Raw genomic sequence first — 15,673 nt, 5'->3', positions numbered from 1 at the left:
ACACTCAAAGACATAAGATAATCTGGTCCACAGTTGTCTTTTACTGATGATGCATTAAACAATACATTTAGTGTTAAGAGAATACAGGAGTACAGACTGCAGAGATGAAAGAACAGAAGATTACTGTGTGACACAATCACAGAAGTAAATGTCTCTCCTAATGCAAAAAAAGGAAAAATAAAAGACAAGGCTTTCAATAAAATATTTTCAGCTCAATGTCAGCACCAATATAAGGGTGACATTGACAAGAAAGCATGAGAGGAACAAATATTTCTTGACATGATTTGAGCATTCATGTTATATGCCATTAAACACTTGTAAAACTGGAACAATTGATACATCAGCTTCGCATTATCGTTCTACAACAACTTTAACATCCATGACATTAAAAACTAAACTGCTATATGTTTCTGCCCAAGCCTGATGTGCATCTAAGCATCTACTATGAAGAGAAGTAGACAAAAAAGACTGCTATAAATATAAAATCTATCGCATCATTAAACTATAAATCTGTTTCAACATCTCCAAGATAAAAATCATGATACGGTCATTTGCTTTAAGCCAAAAACATGTCAGATTTTTTTTTAAAGTTCCCTTTAACACATTCTCTGATATTTACTTTCAAATGGTACTGTTACCATTCTCCTGTGCCATTCTTTCGGAGATACAGGTTATTTACGTGGGTCTGTCCACAGAAATGGGAAAATAACATGAGCAGAGAGAGAAAAGTATTATTAAACCACTCGGTCTATGGTGAATAAGCCTTTCATATAACTGTCACTGAATGAATCTGAAAGTTAGGAGGAGACAGAAAACAAAAAACAGAGAAAAATAAATTGTTCAATCTTTCATTAAAAGTACATATTTGTAAAAATGGTTTGTATATTGCATGAACTGCTGGTATTTTGCTTTAAGAAAATAGATTGTTGTGCGACTGTAGCAACAATACACACTGCTGCGGAAAAAAAAAAAAATGCCAAGGGGAGGTTGTAAGGCGACGGGTGGAATCCAGGGTGGAAAAGGGAGAGATGAAATGACAGAGATAATTGCGTTAGAGAAGTGTGCGCTTTCGAGTTAAGGCTCTTAATTTTGCCATTGGTCTCTAAGAACACAACCTCAATGTAATACTCCTCATTTTCCACAAGCAGGAGCGAGGCTACTGCTCCTACGCACTACTCCCTCACATTGCTGGTGGGACGGAAGCCCATTGAGATCTGGGGAAGGTGCAGGTCTGATAGGACATAGAAAATATAAATAGAGGGTGGGGCAGGAGAAGTCGGTGTGCAATTGAAGTGGGATGTGGGTTTGGTTTGAGAGTGGGGAGAGGGAGTAAGGGGGGGTTGCAGTGTCCAGTATTGCAAAACAGAGCACCACTCAAATGACTTGGTCCAGGGCACGTAGTAGCTCATCTCCCTGGAGCAGAGGGTGTCTGTCCTGGACAGGAGCGTTGACCTCGCAGTCATAGCGTGTGAGCTGTGGGAGGCCACCACTACACTCCAATGAGCTAGACAGCAGACGACTGGCCACCTCTGCAAATCACAGAGAGAGAGAGAGAGATGAGAAAAACTGTTAAACTGAAAGTAAATCAAGACGCTTAATTAAGACCAGTATGTGCTTCAGACCTAATGGACAAGTGTCCCTGAATGAAATCCATTAAACCTAGTCCTGGACTAACAGACTAGTCTAGTCACTCTGACTAGTCAGCCTCACACGTATTGTAATAATCCCCGTTAAAATCCGTCAAAGACTAAAGTTTCCTAACTAGAAAGAACGTAATTGTGCAGAATTTGAAAGCAAACACTCATTATTTACCTGAAGGCAGTATGAGAATAGTCTTGCTTCCACCGAGTGCACTGGAGCCTTTCACCTCCAAGACCTTGGCCCTCTTCCCTGGTTCTATAGCCTCATCCACACTCTGAAGTAAAGCACCCTACAAAAGGACAAACAGCACACTTAGCATGGTTGTGCAAATTACATGCAGGCTAATGTAAGGGCTGTTAAATTGAAAACACAAAAGGTCCTTTAGGATTATCTCATCCATGCAGACCGTGCAAATCCTCCTCCTGTGGGGCCAATGCATATGCAAAACTCTGCCCCCAGTGAGTGTATGAGAAACAATGAACCTGTCTGCATAGGGTAGAGCAAAAGCTTGTACACACATGGAACCTTAAGCTGATGAGAACTATCCGCCCCTGACCTTGTGCTCAACAGTAACAGATTTATTTAAGGGGAAAAAAAAGATAACAAGATCAATTAACATTCATGAGAGTGGAGGAGACTCACCAGCCCAAAAGCCTGAGACAAAGAGGTCACTTCCTCCAGTTTCCGTTTGCGCTGGACATTCTGAAGGGCTAACATCTTTGGAGAGAGATCTCTCTCCATTCTGGGTGGCAAAAAAATGAAAATTGACATTCCAATAAATAATATAATAATGAAAAAAAACCTTTAACTTTCTGCTAATCCAGCATTTTCCTCTTCCTCTTTAGTCTCTCAGTCTGTCCTAGCCTTTGCACAGATTAAACCATCACCTACACTGATCATCAAGTCTTTAATGGGTTTAATACACAGGAAGCACCACTAATTTAAGTGGTACATGTGTGTCTTGGTACAAATGAACCTTCTGACTAAATCAATGCAAACAAATCCTAAGCTGAATTAGCTATGGTATACCTGTTACAAACAGGGCTGCCGCCTTGTGGGGTGGCACATCTGACTGGGGAGGCGTCACGGCTGCAGCTCCCGCTCCCACTCCCACTAAAGGGCGAGACAGGTGCACTGCGCACCTCCTGCAGGAGATGGAGAGGTGAGGGAGGACGGGAGGAGGACTTCTGTTTGACCAGACTGGCAGAGTCGGAGGTCACGGCAGCAGGGCTGGGCAGGGGCTGGAACAGTGAGCTGATGTCAGACATTGTTTGTGGAGCTGAGGGAAGAGGGTCCAGTGGGGAGGGGATGCGCAGCTGGAAGTCATCATCCATTGGGATGTAGGGAGCCAACATCTCCAGATCCAGATCTCCCATGTCCTACAAGCAGCACACAATGTCGTTACAGTCTATTAGGGACCTGATGTTCCAAGAGGAGTTTGATTTTACCTCCATGATTCATTTTTATAATCAATAATATTCGGTTAAAAACTGAGATCTACAGACGTATCAAAAGATACACAAAAGTGTTATTGTAAGTGGTGGCACTTCTTGTGGTTAATACTGTGGTCAAAACACACATCAAATAATGCTTTACATATAATTTAAAGATGATTTTATTTGTTAACTTTAAAGCAAGAGATGTAACTTGGGTTCAGTCAGTGGGTTCATTTATGGCATACGCCAGTGATGAAACACTTGATGGTACTACTAGCCTTTAATGCCAATAAACTCAGGCATTAAACACAGGCGTGACGGAAACAATACCATTTTGTTGTGATGTACACATAATATGATTCCTGTGCACCAGTTTTATCCATAAAATTAAAGTTATTATGTATCACTTTTAGCCAGAATAAAAGTGTTATTTGTGAATTTCTGTCAAGTTTTATACCCTCAGCATATTATACTTATTACATCAGATTATTTTTTTTTTTTTTACTGATAACCTGATGCTATTTATCACCTAGCCCTAAAACATCATACACAGATTGCAAAGTCAAGAAAATTATTACCTGAGTGGTAAATGGGTTCTTCGCTTCTGTGTCAATAGCAAACAACTTCTCCACAAGATCTAGTTTAAATTCGGAACCAATGTCTGTGTCCACCGGGAAGCCGTAATCCAATGGGCTGTTAGGCTGAGGACACATCAAAAAGCACATTAGTACATTTAACCAACTCCCAAGTCTCAACTTATTTATGTCTAACACACAACAAAATATCTTAAATCAAGCATGATTTTTTGGCTCAAATATTAACAGGGCTTAAACATGAGTAAATACCTCTGGGGAGCTGGCTCCAGTACCGGTGCTGGAGGGGGTGCCCACAGTGTCCGGGGCACGGTGCGAGGCATTGGAAAATGGGAAGTCCTCTGTGGCAGGCTCTGTTTTGGCTAGAGCTGGGGTGGGCTCACTGGGAGCCAGAGGAGAGAGAGCCAGGGGCATCTTCTCACTGGAGGCTGGCAGCATGACATCGTTGTATAGGGGTACATCATTAAGCAGCTGCATGTCCGAATCTGAGAACCAAAAAACAAAAGGAGAGAGAAGGGGAGAGAGAGAGAGAGAGAGTCAGGGACACCTCTTTCTGTACAGCAGACTATAATATTATGAGGTAGGGAAATGCTCTGACCTGAGCTGGTGAAGTCCAGGGAGATGATGGTGTCTCCTGCAGCTGGAGCCAGCAGGGTGAGGGCCTCAGGCTCCTCCTTCAGCTGCTCGTACAGGGTCTCTGAGCTCTCCGTGGCACAGCCCAGATCCTCCTGCTTGGTGAAGATCTTCATCATGTCCACCTCTGTGCTCTCTTCCACCTCCTCCTGTTCCTCTATCTTCTCTTCTTCCTTCTCCACATCTTTCTGCTCACTTGCCGTCTGCTGCAGGGAGAGGATCAAGTCGCCCTCTACTATCCCACTGCAAAAAAGGACATGGCGTATTACAGAAAGCACATACAAAGGGTTGAGAGAATACTGTTACCGCTGCAAAAATAATCTGTACCACACTGAGTAAGTTTCCCTTCAACAAATGAAACAATTAGCTTGCGCCAGTGTTTTTTTACTAACAGACAGTTTGGCCACAAACAGTAGTAGAACATGAGCAGATGTTCTCCTACCTGAGCACATAGTTGACACATACAATGCACTGAGGCTGAGAGTTCTTTGGGTTGTAAATGACTGTGGCTTGGGTCTCTACCCACACGTAGCCTCCCTTTTTGGCCAGCATGCGATACTGTCCGGTGGTAGCCTGGCCCTTGGCAAACACTGAGTAAGCAAAGGTGAAAAGGAAAGGAATATTAGTATCCATTACACCCATCGCAGCTTAAATAATCAAATATCTGAAAAAAAAAATCTGGCAGTATTATCAGTTCACTGGATATTATTAATGGGTTTGTTTAAATATTTAGTAAATCATCCACTGAGTCAACCATGTTAAACAGGTGACAAAATAGCACAATTTTAATTTATCAGGTGAGTTCTCTTGCAAGAAAATACAAGCATTACAGATGAAGAATAAACTCATTGTAACATGTCATAACGTAGTTCAGTATGGGATCCTTACAGTTGTGGAGTGTCTTGGTCAGGTGGTCTGAATCCAGGGCATGGTAGAATTCGTACACAGACCTGTTCAGCAGGTCGTCGGGATCATAGCCCATCAGCTCTGTGATCCTAACAAGCACACAGAGACAATGGTTAGCTTCAGACGCTGTTTCAAGCGCAGGTCCTAAACACTAAACACATAGTTAGGTGCTTTCTAGAATGGAGCTAGCCAGTAAGCGTCAAGCTAAAATGATTATATAAAAAATGAGTACAACAACATCATGCTGAGCAGCTGGAACAGAGGGATATAAAATAGGCATTTGCTGATGACGCTGAGGCAACAAAAAAAAAACAAAAAAAACAAGGCAAACAAGAAAAGAAAATATAGAACTGAGTAAACCTGTAACAATCATTCTGTATTTGACATGCAGCGCAAACAAAGGCCACTGGGGGGCAGGTTTCACCACATTAGAGCAGAGTTCACTGACTTATCTACAGCCTATCACAAGACAAATAACCTCAGAACAACTCAAAGCACTTCAAGTGATATTTCCATATTTAGCCACAAATGCAACAACAGGTCTTGTGCTTAAATCCCAGGGGCTATGTCACAGCCAAAGTAGCAGCAGCAGGAAGAAGCCTAACACTACAATAGGAGGAAATGCTGAGAAGAATATGACTCCAACACAAGGGAAAAAGCAACTTGTCAAGACACTGAACATAGAGAAAAGAAATAAGAAGTGTCCACAAAGAGAATCGGACATGTCATTTAAGAAAGAATAGGGGTAAAATTACCGACAGCTCAAAAGCACATCATTTCCAGAGAAATGCTGTGAGTAACTGACAACAGGGAAGTACCATCAGACATAATCTGACCGTTATCTTCCTAATGGGATCAATAAGAAATAAAGATGAAGGGATATAAAGGCATGAGAACAAATGAGAACACTGGTTTCTCTTCACCTCTCATCACAGTAGGAGAACTTCATGTCCAGAGTGTGGCGGCTGAGGAAGGTTTTGCTGTCCAATGGGACCTCAATGTTAGAGGGATGGGGGATGGGCTCACAGATCAGCACCAGGTAGGTAATCGGGGGCTCCCTGAAACCACAGTCCCCGTTGGACTCATTGTGGTGCTCCTGAACACGCACATGCCCAGTACAGTGCAGAACCTGACAGAGTATGAAGAGAGGTTCTTGAAACTGGACTACACCAAATTTACACAAAAGGTCCAAAGCAAAACACTTAAACATTTATTTCCGTTACATACTGCACAAAGCAAAGCACTCAGATATTAGTTTTTCTTACATATGATACAAAGTAAAACATTAAAGATACTTGTAATGGGGTCAACTCAAAAAGCATGTCTTAAAACACAATGGAGGCATAATTAAATACAACAGATCAATCATTTTAATCTTCTCTTTATGTCTGTCTCAAACCTCAAGCTAACATGCTTCCCTCACAGTGAGAGGAGAAACTGAGTCACAGTGAAAAACAGTGCTGAAATGCTCTGCTTTTATGTGCATACACCCTTAGAACTCAGAGTGCTGCTCCGCCTACAATTATTAGTGCAAACAAAAGTCAGGAACCTCACAATGACCCACACACACTTCACAAAAACATCTGAAGTTTAAATAAGAAGCTCGAGGAAAACACTGAGGGTTACAGCTTCAGACAGCGTATTGTTTGTGATCCTGTAAACAACTATCCTTGGCAGAATGTAGCCTCAGATTAGTGGGGGAAAGGATATTAAGGGACTGGTCTGATCGTTGCTTTGTTCTAAGAATACAGTAATCCTGCCTAGTGATCGCTTTTTGTGGCTGTGCGTGCCAGATATTACATCATTCACAAGTCCTAAGTGAAAACTATTTTTAAATGACAGTGTTCGCTGTACTGCTTTTGCCTGTTCTGAAATCAGATTTGACATACTGGGCACAAACAAATAAGGTGTCGTTCAGATTTGATGCTTTGAATAAAAAAGACCTAGGATCAGTTTCAGAGCTGGGATTAACATAGGATCAGATTTGTACCTTCCATGTGGCAGACTTTATATTCACAGTGCGCCCTCTACTGGTGAGCGTGCACTTCATCCGAAGGAAGAAGCTCCGTTCTGTGTTCTGGTCCTTGGTTTTCTTTGATCCTGAAAGTTAGACGGATGGCACAGGAGTACGTAAAAGACCAACATCTGTGAAAACTGCACAAACTATTATCATACGTTTCAAAGCATTAGACAAAAATTGTTCCAGAATCAAATAAGACCGGCAGCCTGACATAACACAGTAGTAACTTACCCGTCCTGTGGACCAGCATCTCCCTCAGTTCTTCATGGTCACAAGGGTGAGCAAAGTCAAAAACACTGTGACCAGTGAGATCAAACTGTCACAAAGAGAGGGAGGGAGGGACAGAGAGAATACTAAATTATCCATCATGTGACTATGCAATATAAACTACTTGTTATATGATGGCATTATGGGTCATTATGAGTCCAAGGTTTCCAAAGAAGATCACAAAGAGACAGTGACAAATGGAATGAATCAGGCGTGGCGGGTACCTGTGTTAGGCCCATGCACTTGTTTACATTCTCGGAAAGGTAGACCATGTCTCCATCCTCCGAGAGCACCATCAGGAAGCCCTCCAGGGCTTTCAAGTAGAAGCTGTTGAGTTGACTCTCCAAATCAGACTCTTCCTCTTTTTCATCTGCACAGAGAGAGACTGCTCAGTTTCTTTTCAGCACTTACTCACTTGTGCAACCCAGTACAAAAAGAGCACTCAGGCACGCGTTATGCCAGCTAACACTACAACCCAACATTCAGTTCAGCTAATTAAGGTCCTGTGTAGCATCTGAATACTAGAACAAGGCCTGTTAGTTTAGGTGTGCAACAAAACTCTGGAGAGGCAGCTGGCTTACAGAAGAAGGATTGCCTGCCCTGGTGTTAAGGCATCGCTAAGTTTAACGGTGCAGTAAGGACATGAGAGGAGGAACTGCATTCTTTAAGAGGATCAGTACAAATCTGCCACTTCACTCTCATTTACTGACCAGAGGTAAGCAGCTTCCTCATGCGCAGGTAGCTGATGGTCAGCCTCATGATGGAGGCTTTGTCCAGGTGGGAGGTGACATTGTGCGGGAGGGGCAGCTGGTGCGCTAGCTCGTAAAACACCTCAGACTCCTTGCCCCTGCGACACCGCGCTGCATCCCTGGACTTCTCCTTCCTGCGCTCCGAGCTCACCCTGAAAAAGGGAGGAGGAGAGAAAGGCACATTGAGCTGTGTGGTTTCAAACGAGGGGGAGAGACACACATATCACAGAGTAGACAGATGCAGTTTGTCAGCTGAACGGGAACTTGGATGGCAGCTGTACAGTCAACATCAAATCTGCATGAACAGCAAACTCATAATCGTATTGGTCTCTGCTCAGACATGAGAGTATGGGCTAATCGTGTGATTGGGTGGAAGAGGGGGAGTGTCTGGGCTTCAGATTTGAGAGTCAGTTACAGTGCCTGGCCTTGAGCCAGTACCAAAGGTGGTGACAGAAAATGGTGTCAAAGCAAATCCCTCACTTTCAAATGAAAACACAACATACCACTATTGCCAAAACTGCCAGGTACATTTTCCCACACACTCAGAATCTGAAGCAGAGGAAATCTTATAGGTATTAAAAATGAAGCAAATTCATAGGGAGGAATATATCTCCTACATCTAAAAGAGAAACACATCGGGTAAAAATTCTTTTTTGCCAGTCTTTCAGCAACAGTATGCACAGATTCATTCAGCTTATTTGTTCAAACTGCCTTTCATTTGATCCAATATTACAGACTAGACCATGCAGAACCACTTTTACTTTACTGAATATTCCATAACAGGGAAGCTGTTTTAAAGAGAGTCTCAGTTTCATGTATAAACAGCTTGTTTCGTGTCTAGGCAGGTGAGTGACTTTACTAGCAAAAAGACAAAAAATAAAACAAAAAAAGACTGTCAGGTGATATCGCATGTCAGCATGTTTAACACTAGGATTCACTGCTTTCTAAATCACATGTACTGACTTGCCTAACAAACAATAAATTTCTAAATTTCAAAGCAGACCAAATAAAGGTTAACACAATACAGCCAGTGCACTCAGAGTCAGGGATGAGCCACCCTCCTGAAAGGCACTGCAAACTCAAGGGCCTCTTTGAGAAAAATCTGATTTGTAGAAAAGGTATGCCTCTTTCTCAGTTAGATATGCTACCTCCCCCTCTTCAGCTTATTCACTAAGTTAGGGTCTATGGCATAGTGATGATATGACACAAAACCAAACAACTAGTCTGGTTTCCATTATTTTGTGCAGCCTGGTCACTTAAGGTGAGTTCTAGTGATCTGGTAACAGGTGTGTCTAATGTTTGCTGATCTGGTCATAGGTATGTCTACTGAAAGCTTGCTCGGACCTAGGTGTTAGTTCTCCTGCACCTGCCAACATCGATCCCACAGAGATGACACCCACAACCATCCACATTCAATACCAATACTTCCCCACTGTCCCCAGAATATGAAGGAAAGGCAACTTAATCCAAACACCTGAAGGGCTTTAGTAAAAGGGCAGGATGCCAAGGCCGGGGAGTGGGGGGGGGGTGTTGACCTTCTTGACTGACAACAGCTTAAAATTATTCAACAACAAAAACACAAGAGACTACATCTCTCTTGTTGTAATAACACATAATTCCAAAAAGGCAAAACAACAATTCATGTCATGTTCTATGAGTCTAGAGGATGTTTTGGTGAGGGTGATGCAGTTGCTGGTTAATTGTGCAATCATCGCAATTTCCTGATCATTCTGAACCATAGCCAGAATGTTTGGTGTCACAGTAACTGGATTGAGAAACAACAGCATGTATTCACTCTGATAAGATTCACTGCTACAAGTTTCCTTTGGCTCTCACCAGCTCCAGTCATGTGTATGGAAATATTATTCTGGATGTTTGAAAATTTACTAAGCATAAAAGCAAAAGTAGGAGGCTTAACATTTGGAGTGTGGAGCCACATTCAAAATACCAAAAGACCGGTCCATTGTCTACTCTGCCTGATGCATTAGAAAACAGGGCAAAACACATCAGCTGTTAGATGATTTGTAAATGATAACCCTGTGCAAGCTGGGATAAACCCTATAATCAAAACCACAAACAGAGATTTAAGAGAATGCCACCAGGTGCGAACACCACATGACATTAGACGACTGTCTGCCAGGCAGGAACTTCGTGGTCTTCAGGGACTCCACACACTGAAAGACTCAACGTGTTCATCAAGTAAAAAAAAAAAATGTATATTATATATACTTGACAATTAAATGTTTACCTTAATACAGCCTTGAAATTACATACAGCTGTGCAGGCCAGGACAGGAAATTCTATTGACGTCAGTCAGAAGTGAGTAAGATGTTGCAAGGAATGAGACACAACAGCTATGCGTTTCACTACTAGAGTGTAGCCTAAGTGAGTCAAAGTTCACATCGGCACAGCCAGATTTCCAACTGACTCCAAACCTACACTCATCCTACCTACATGCTAACGATTTATCTGAATAACGAGATTAACATAGAATAAAAACAAAGAAAAATTAGGCATATTAAGACGATGGTTATGAAGGTTATTATAACAGCGATTCAATTCCTTTAAAGCAAAGACGTCCTGATGCTCAAAAACACTTTAATAAGCCTGGCTTTGCACTAAAAACTATTACGTAGTCAAAGAAGTTAAAAACTGTCATCTGTATCAATTAAGGCCAAAATTTAACAACAAATGCCTGTTATATTTCCAAAGTCAATACACTGTCGTTGGCCTTCTCAAGCTATAAAAAAACATGAAAAAGAAAATCATGACATACTTCAATACGCAGCAATCTTATAAAAGAACGGCTACTGCGCTCCTGTCATATATTTAAAATATAAGGTGAATTCAGGTATATTGGGACATCAGGTAAATTGAGACAGAATTACAAAAACTCTCCCAATATAGCTGAATTTACCCTTAATACATGAAAATAAAATACAAATACAACAAAATCAATAAAAACCAGAAGAACCTATGACTAACTTTTAGCACACATAACTTACATAATACTAATCTGTTTGAGGTTTAAAACGAAATAAGGCCAAAACACTGCCTATGCTTGTAGATATACATCAAACTCATTCAACATCTTCATCGCAGTAGCTTCACAAAATGAACAATTCCATTCAGATGTTAATTATATCAATACTGAACACTGCAATGGGCATTTCGTCTTGAGAGCCTCGTCTGTACCTATATAATAATGATTTTTTTCATTGTGAAAAAAAGTTCCAAAGAATGACTTGTCAAGTTTAAGACAAGTCGGTGTTTTGAGATGTGAAAAGTATCACCATAATAATTGCATCTGTCATACTTGCGTCGCACCTAACAGAATTTTGAAGCTTAGCGCACACCGGGCCACAAATACAACAGATCTTTCTCAAACTCAACATTTTACAACTGAATGTGCACGAGAAATTTGAGTGAACGGATGCCATGCGTAATATGCTCATTTTCACTCTGTAAAGTTTAACACCCCAACATACGTAACTGCAAGAAAGTTAATGTCGATGGGCAGCTACACCTCTAGTTAAAAGATTCCAACGTTTCGCTCTACGCTGGCAGTCAGGCGCGAGCACTTTGAAACTGTTTTCATTTACTGCAATCAGAATCTTACAAACTATGTGAACGACTAATGTATTTATTTAGATGACATCCGGCGCAGATTCAAGGAACACTCACTGACCTCATCAGCTAATTACCTTTGCCTGGAGATCAGACTAGTTAAACGTGTCAATGCCGGCCAAATAACTACAACTTTTGCTAATGCGGCACTAGTGCATAATTTTCCGTGTACACCGACAACCCTGCCAGTTTAATTCCAAAAAAAGCGTACGATGTGAATGGATCTCAACAAATGCCCAGTCAACAAGATACGTTTGTCTAGAAGTGAAATTTGTGAGAATTTACAAAACGAGTTATGTGAAGTAGAGTTGAAAACGTTGGCTCAAACACAAACAGCAAGCAAACTGAGTGGAAAATAGCCTTTTTAGTTGTTTTTTCTCGGTATGTAGCTAATACAAAATGGCGACGTAGTTTATAGCTAACCTATACTGCTAGTGGAAATGCTAATGTTAGCAGGCTGTTTGCTAACAAAAGTATCATAGCCGGCTAGCTAACAGGGAGAGCACTCCACACTGCACGGTTTGACACTCGACCCGATAAATTACCTGGTTGTAGGTACCACTAAAAACAAATCTCAAACCTTACCTTTTCTTTTCAGTGACAACTCCAGTATCCATTCCCGGGGAAACCTCTCAGTAAGTAATGTTTTCTCAATCCACCGCGACAAAACAGTAGCTACTGGCTCCCAGGCCCGAGAATGAAGGACGTGGCTGTCTGGCTAATAAAATGAGTAAATTCCACGAAACTTGACAGAAATAAACCTGTAATAGACCTCAAAATATTCTTTTAAAGGATGTAAATTCCAGAGGTCAGACCTCTCAGTTCCTGAAGGTCAAAACATTTGTCTTCCACAGACCACTGTGGCACCTCGCTATCTTCAGCACAAAGAGTTACTGTCGCTCCGTTGATCTGGTTTGCCAATCATGTTACTACGTTGAAGGTTGTATGCTCGTTCTCGACTAGTCTCCGAGAGCGAGCAATCACGTTGCTGTTGCGTCACCTGTCTAGGAAAAAAAGTATTTCCTTGGCGATACCCCTCTAGCAGAACGAAATATACATGTAAAACATATATATGTACACATTTTTTATAACACATAAAGTACATAAAATTAAATGCTTAATATGGTTAATGTAAGGATCTGTGGCAGAGTACTCTAAGCACTAGGGCATGCTAGATTAAATAGATTGAAAATGCTGCTCATAAATTACTGATTTACAAAAGGCCAGAGCTGCTCCAAAGTGGTTTGAACAAGTGTTATTGATCTCGCGGGCTTTAGCTGACAAGGGCTCCTTGAAACTGTGAGACGAGCAAAGTGTGTGCTGATGAGGAGTATTGACTGAATTTTGAAGCTATGCCATGACAGTGATTAAGCCTGAAATCTCCAGATTAAATTAAAAACAGGACACGGGAAAGAATACAGCAAACAAACTAATTAACAAAATATGACCCAGCTTGTCTTGAGTCATGACAGACTGAGCAAATCCCTCAGATCCATCTGATGGTAGACCATTCCACACCTCACTGGCAGCATCTGACCTTAAAACGTGCTTAGAGTAAGATTTAAAGAGGAAGTGGACAACAACAAGTAAATTAAGTGCTAAGGCATGGCCAGGCATTAATATTAAGGCATGACTGTGCATCACCCATGTTTTGAAACTTCCTATTTGTCCTATCTTCCTCAAATGTTTTTGTTCTTTCTTCTTTTCCTCTCTCTCTCTCTCTCTCTCTCTCTCTCTACCCCCCCCCCCCCCCTCTCTTTTTCTGTCCCTGAGTGGAATTGCTTTGAGGCTATATCTGAAAGCTGCCAGAGAGCACAGAATCTGAGCCATTAACTAAAACATAAACTTGTGGTTGCAGTCAGTCAGATAGGCGGTAATTCCATTAGAGACTCCATTTAGTGATCAAAAGAGTGGCTTTGATTAGACAGGACTTCCCCTAAGAATAAGATAAAGCCAAAACAAGCTTAAACAGGATCTGTTGCACATTTTCCTTTCAACAATTGTCATCATTCACAGAAAAGTTGAGAACACAGGATCAGTATATGTTGAGACAGTGGCCAGAGAGTTATTTTACACATTTAAGTGTGACAGATCTGGATCGCTAAAACAGAGATCACCACAATGACAAACTGGTTATGGAGCATGGACAGCATACCCGTATGAAGAATGTGGACAAATTAGCTCTCCCATATATGCAGAAACTGTATAGAAAAGAGTTTCTAATAATTATGATCAAGCTTTACACTGAAGCATCTGAGCCAGTTAATCAAAGGCAACGTGAAAAGGCAATGAATTAAAAAAACAAAACAAAAAAAAACTTGTTAAAATGCATTCAGCTCTACCGCACCTTAAGGCTCCACTAAGCATATATTCTAAAGAAGCACAGTATTAGACTAATTTAATTTGGTTAGTACATTTGTCAAAACTTAAAATCTTAACTTAATCACAGTCCTGCACTAAACTATTGTAAGAAGTTATTTTGACTTTATAATAGACATTTCATACACTTTCATTACACTTCAATTCAGGCAACCATTACTTTTTTCTGTGCCAGTTCAATTCACCTCTGCAACATTGCCCATATAGGCCTCTTTGACCAAAGGCAAGGGACTAGACATTTTCTCTTTTTTCTGTTGAATCCGATATTCTGCATAAGGACAGATTTCTGCTAAAGCAATGATATGTGTTCTTATAATGCTGTTTTTCCCCATGTTGGCTAAAGCTCCAAATAGACAAACAAAGACTTGTCTAGTGCCAATCATAACAGAGACCTCCCATTCCAGAAAAGATCAGAGCTATTGCCAGAATCATTTCCCAATGAGTTAGAGCTCACAATGGCATAGACATCACTTTTACCAAATTTGTAAAAGAAACCAGTGACTGAGTCAGAATGAGTCACACATACACCCAACCAGACGAGGCTAGTTTTTTGCAGTTTAGCGTCAGGGGTAAGGTAAAGGAAATGATCAGACAAACAAACAAATGTGAACCTGTTGTCTACCAGTCTAACAAGAAACAATGATGCACATTGTCCTCACCCACAAAACATTTAGTCCTCCCTGTTATAGACATGCATTAGAATTGTTATTAAATAAAGCATATGGCCACTGTAATAACTGCTATCTTGTCAGTTACCCACTTATAAATGGACTATTTTATCCTTGAAATGTCTAAAGGGTGCAGTAGACAGACTTGGCATGAGTGTGAGCAGTGGGCGTGTTTTGCCAGATGCCTCAGCCGTCTCTTATTCAAATCACTAGAGGGCCTGGAGTCAGAATGGGCAGGGCTTCAGTTATCTAGGTCAACTCAGGGCCTCTTGTAGCAGCCAAATCTGCATTAAACAAACAATGCGTCAGTGACTGGAATGCTCATGCCGACGCATGACAAGTTGTGATGAACCCAAGAGACTGGAGCAGAAGAGACGGATGTTAACATTGCAGTGCCCAAAAGGCAATTAAATAGATTTTGACTTGTCTCTGTATACTCCACACAACTAAATTAAGATAATGTTAGTCTGAACTTGATAATTCCACATACACTCCTAGATGGAACAGATCCACATGGTTTGAATGCTCATGCATTTCCAGGTGATCAATTCGGCTGTATATACAATTGCTAGTCCTCTCAAAATCATTATTAACTATTGCTGTGGGATTGGATAATGTTAAACAGAGGGGTCACATGAAGACACAGTGAGACACACAGAAGGTTAATGATACCTTCACATCTCATGAGAGAAGTGATGGAACAGGCCTTAAAGTTTCACTCTAAGGTGTAAAGAATACGTTTATGTTTATTTCA

The 15,673-nt window shown here is 41.2% G+C and overlaps 1 protein-coding gene across 2 annotated transcripts; it reads right to left on the bottom strand.

Annotated features, from left to right (window-relative positions):
• Nucleotides 1-18: 18 nt before the first annotated feature.
• On the bottom strand, nt 19-12,795 carry hif1ab (hypoxia inducible factor 1 subunit alpha b). Of its 2 annotated transcripts, none has more exons than XM_030771608.1 (15): nt 12,458-12,795; nt 8,207-8,397; nt 7,721-7,866; nt 7,461-7,545; nt 7,200-7,309; nt 6,133-6,338; nt 5,192-5,298; nt 4,746-4,893; nt 4,269-4,546; nt 3,923-4,155; nt 3,656-3,778; nt 2,671-3,020; nt 2,284-2,383; nt 1,813-1,930; nt 19-1,529 (listed from the first exon to the last, which is right to left on the bottom strand). In XM_030771608.1, exons 1-15 carry the CDS (start codon nt 12,487-12,489, stop codon nt 1,375-1,377), a joined length of 2,382 nt encoding a protein of 793 aa, XP_030627468.1. In that variant the 5' UTR covers nt 12,490-12,795; the 3' UTR covers nt 19-1,374. The 2 variants fall into 2 exon arrangements, with proteins under 2 accessions (XP_030627468.1, XP_030627469.1); XM_030771609.1 differs by having other exon boundaries at nt 2,284-2,374.
• Nucleotides 12,796-15,673: the final 2,878 nt, after the last annotated feature.

Source organism: Chanos chanos, chromosome 4 (genome assembly GCF_902362185.1).
Source record: "Chanos chanos chromosome 4, fChaCha1.1, whole genome shotgun sequence".
In the NCBI taxonomy this organism is placed as follows: Eukaryota; Metazoa; Chordata; class Actinopteri; order Gonorynchiformes; family Chanidae; genus Chanos; species Chanos chanos.
Note: the sequence above shows the minus strand (reverse complement) of the source record. Positions and strands in the feature narration are given on the sequence as shown.

Excerpts from the sequence above, each read along its gene's own strand:
- hif1ab (XM_030771608.1), bottom strand. The coding sequence starts at position 12,489 with ATGGATACTGGAGTTGTCACTGAAAAGAAAAG. Across the intron at positions 8,398-12,457 it reads GTTGTCACTGAAAAGAAAAG|GGTGAGCTCGGAGCGCAGGA; the intron begins GTAAGGTTTGAG and ends TCCCTTTTTCAG. Across the intron at positions 7,546-7,720 it reads AGTGCATGGGCCTAACACAG|TTTGATCTCACTGGTCACAG; the intron begins GTACCCGCCACG and ends TCTTTGTGACAG.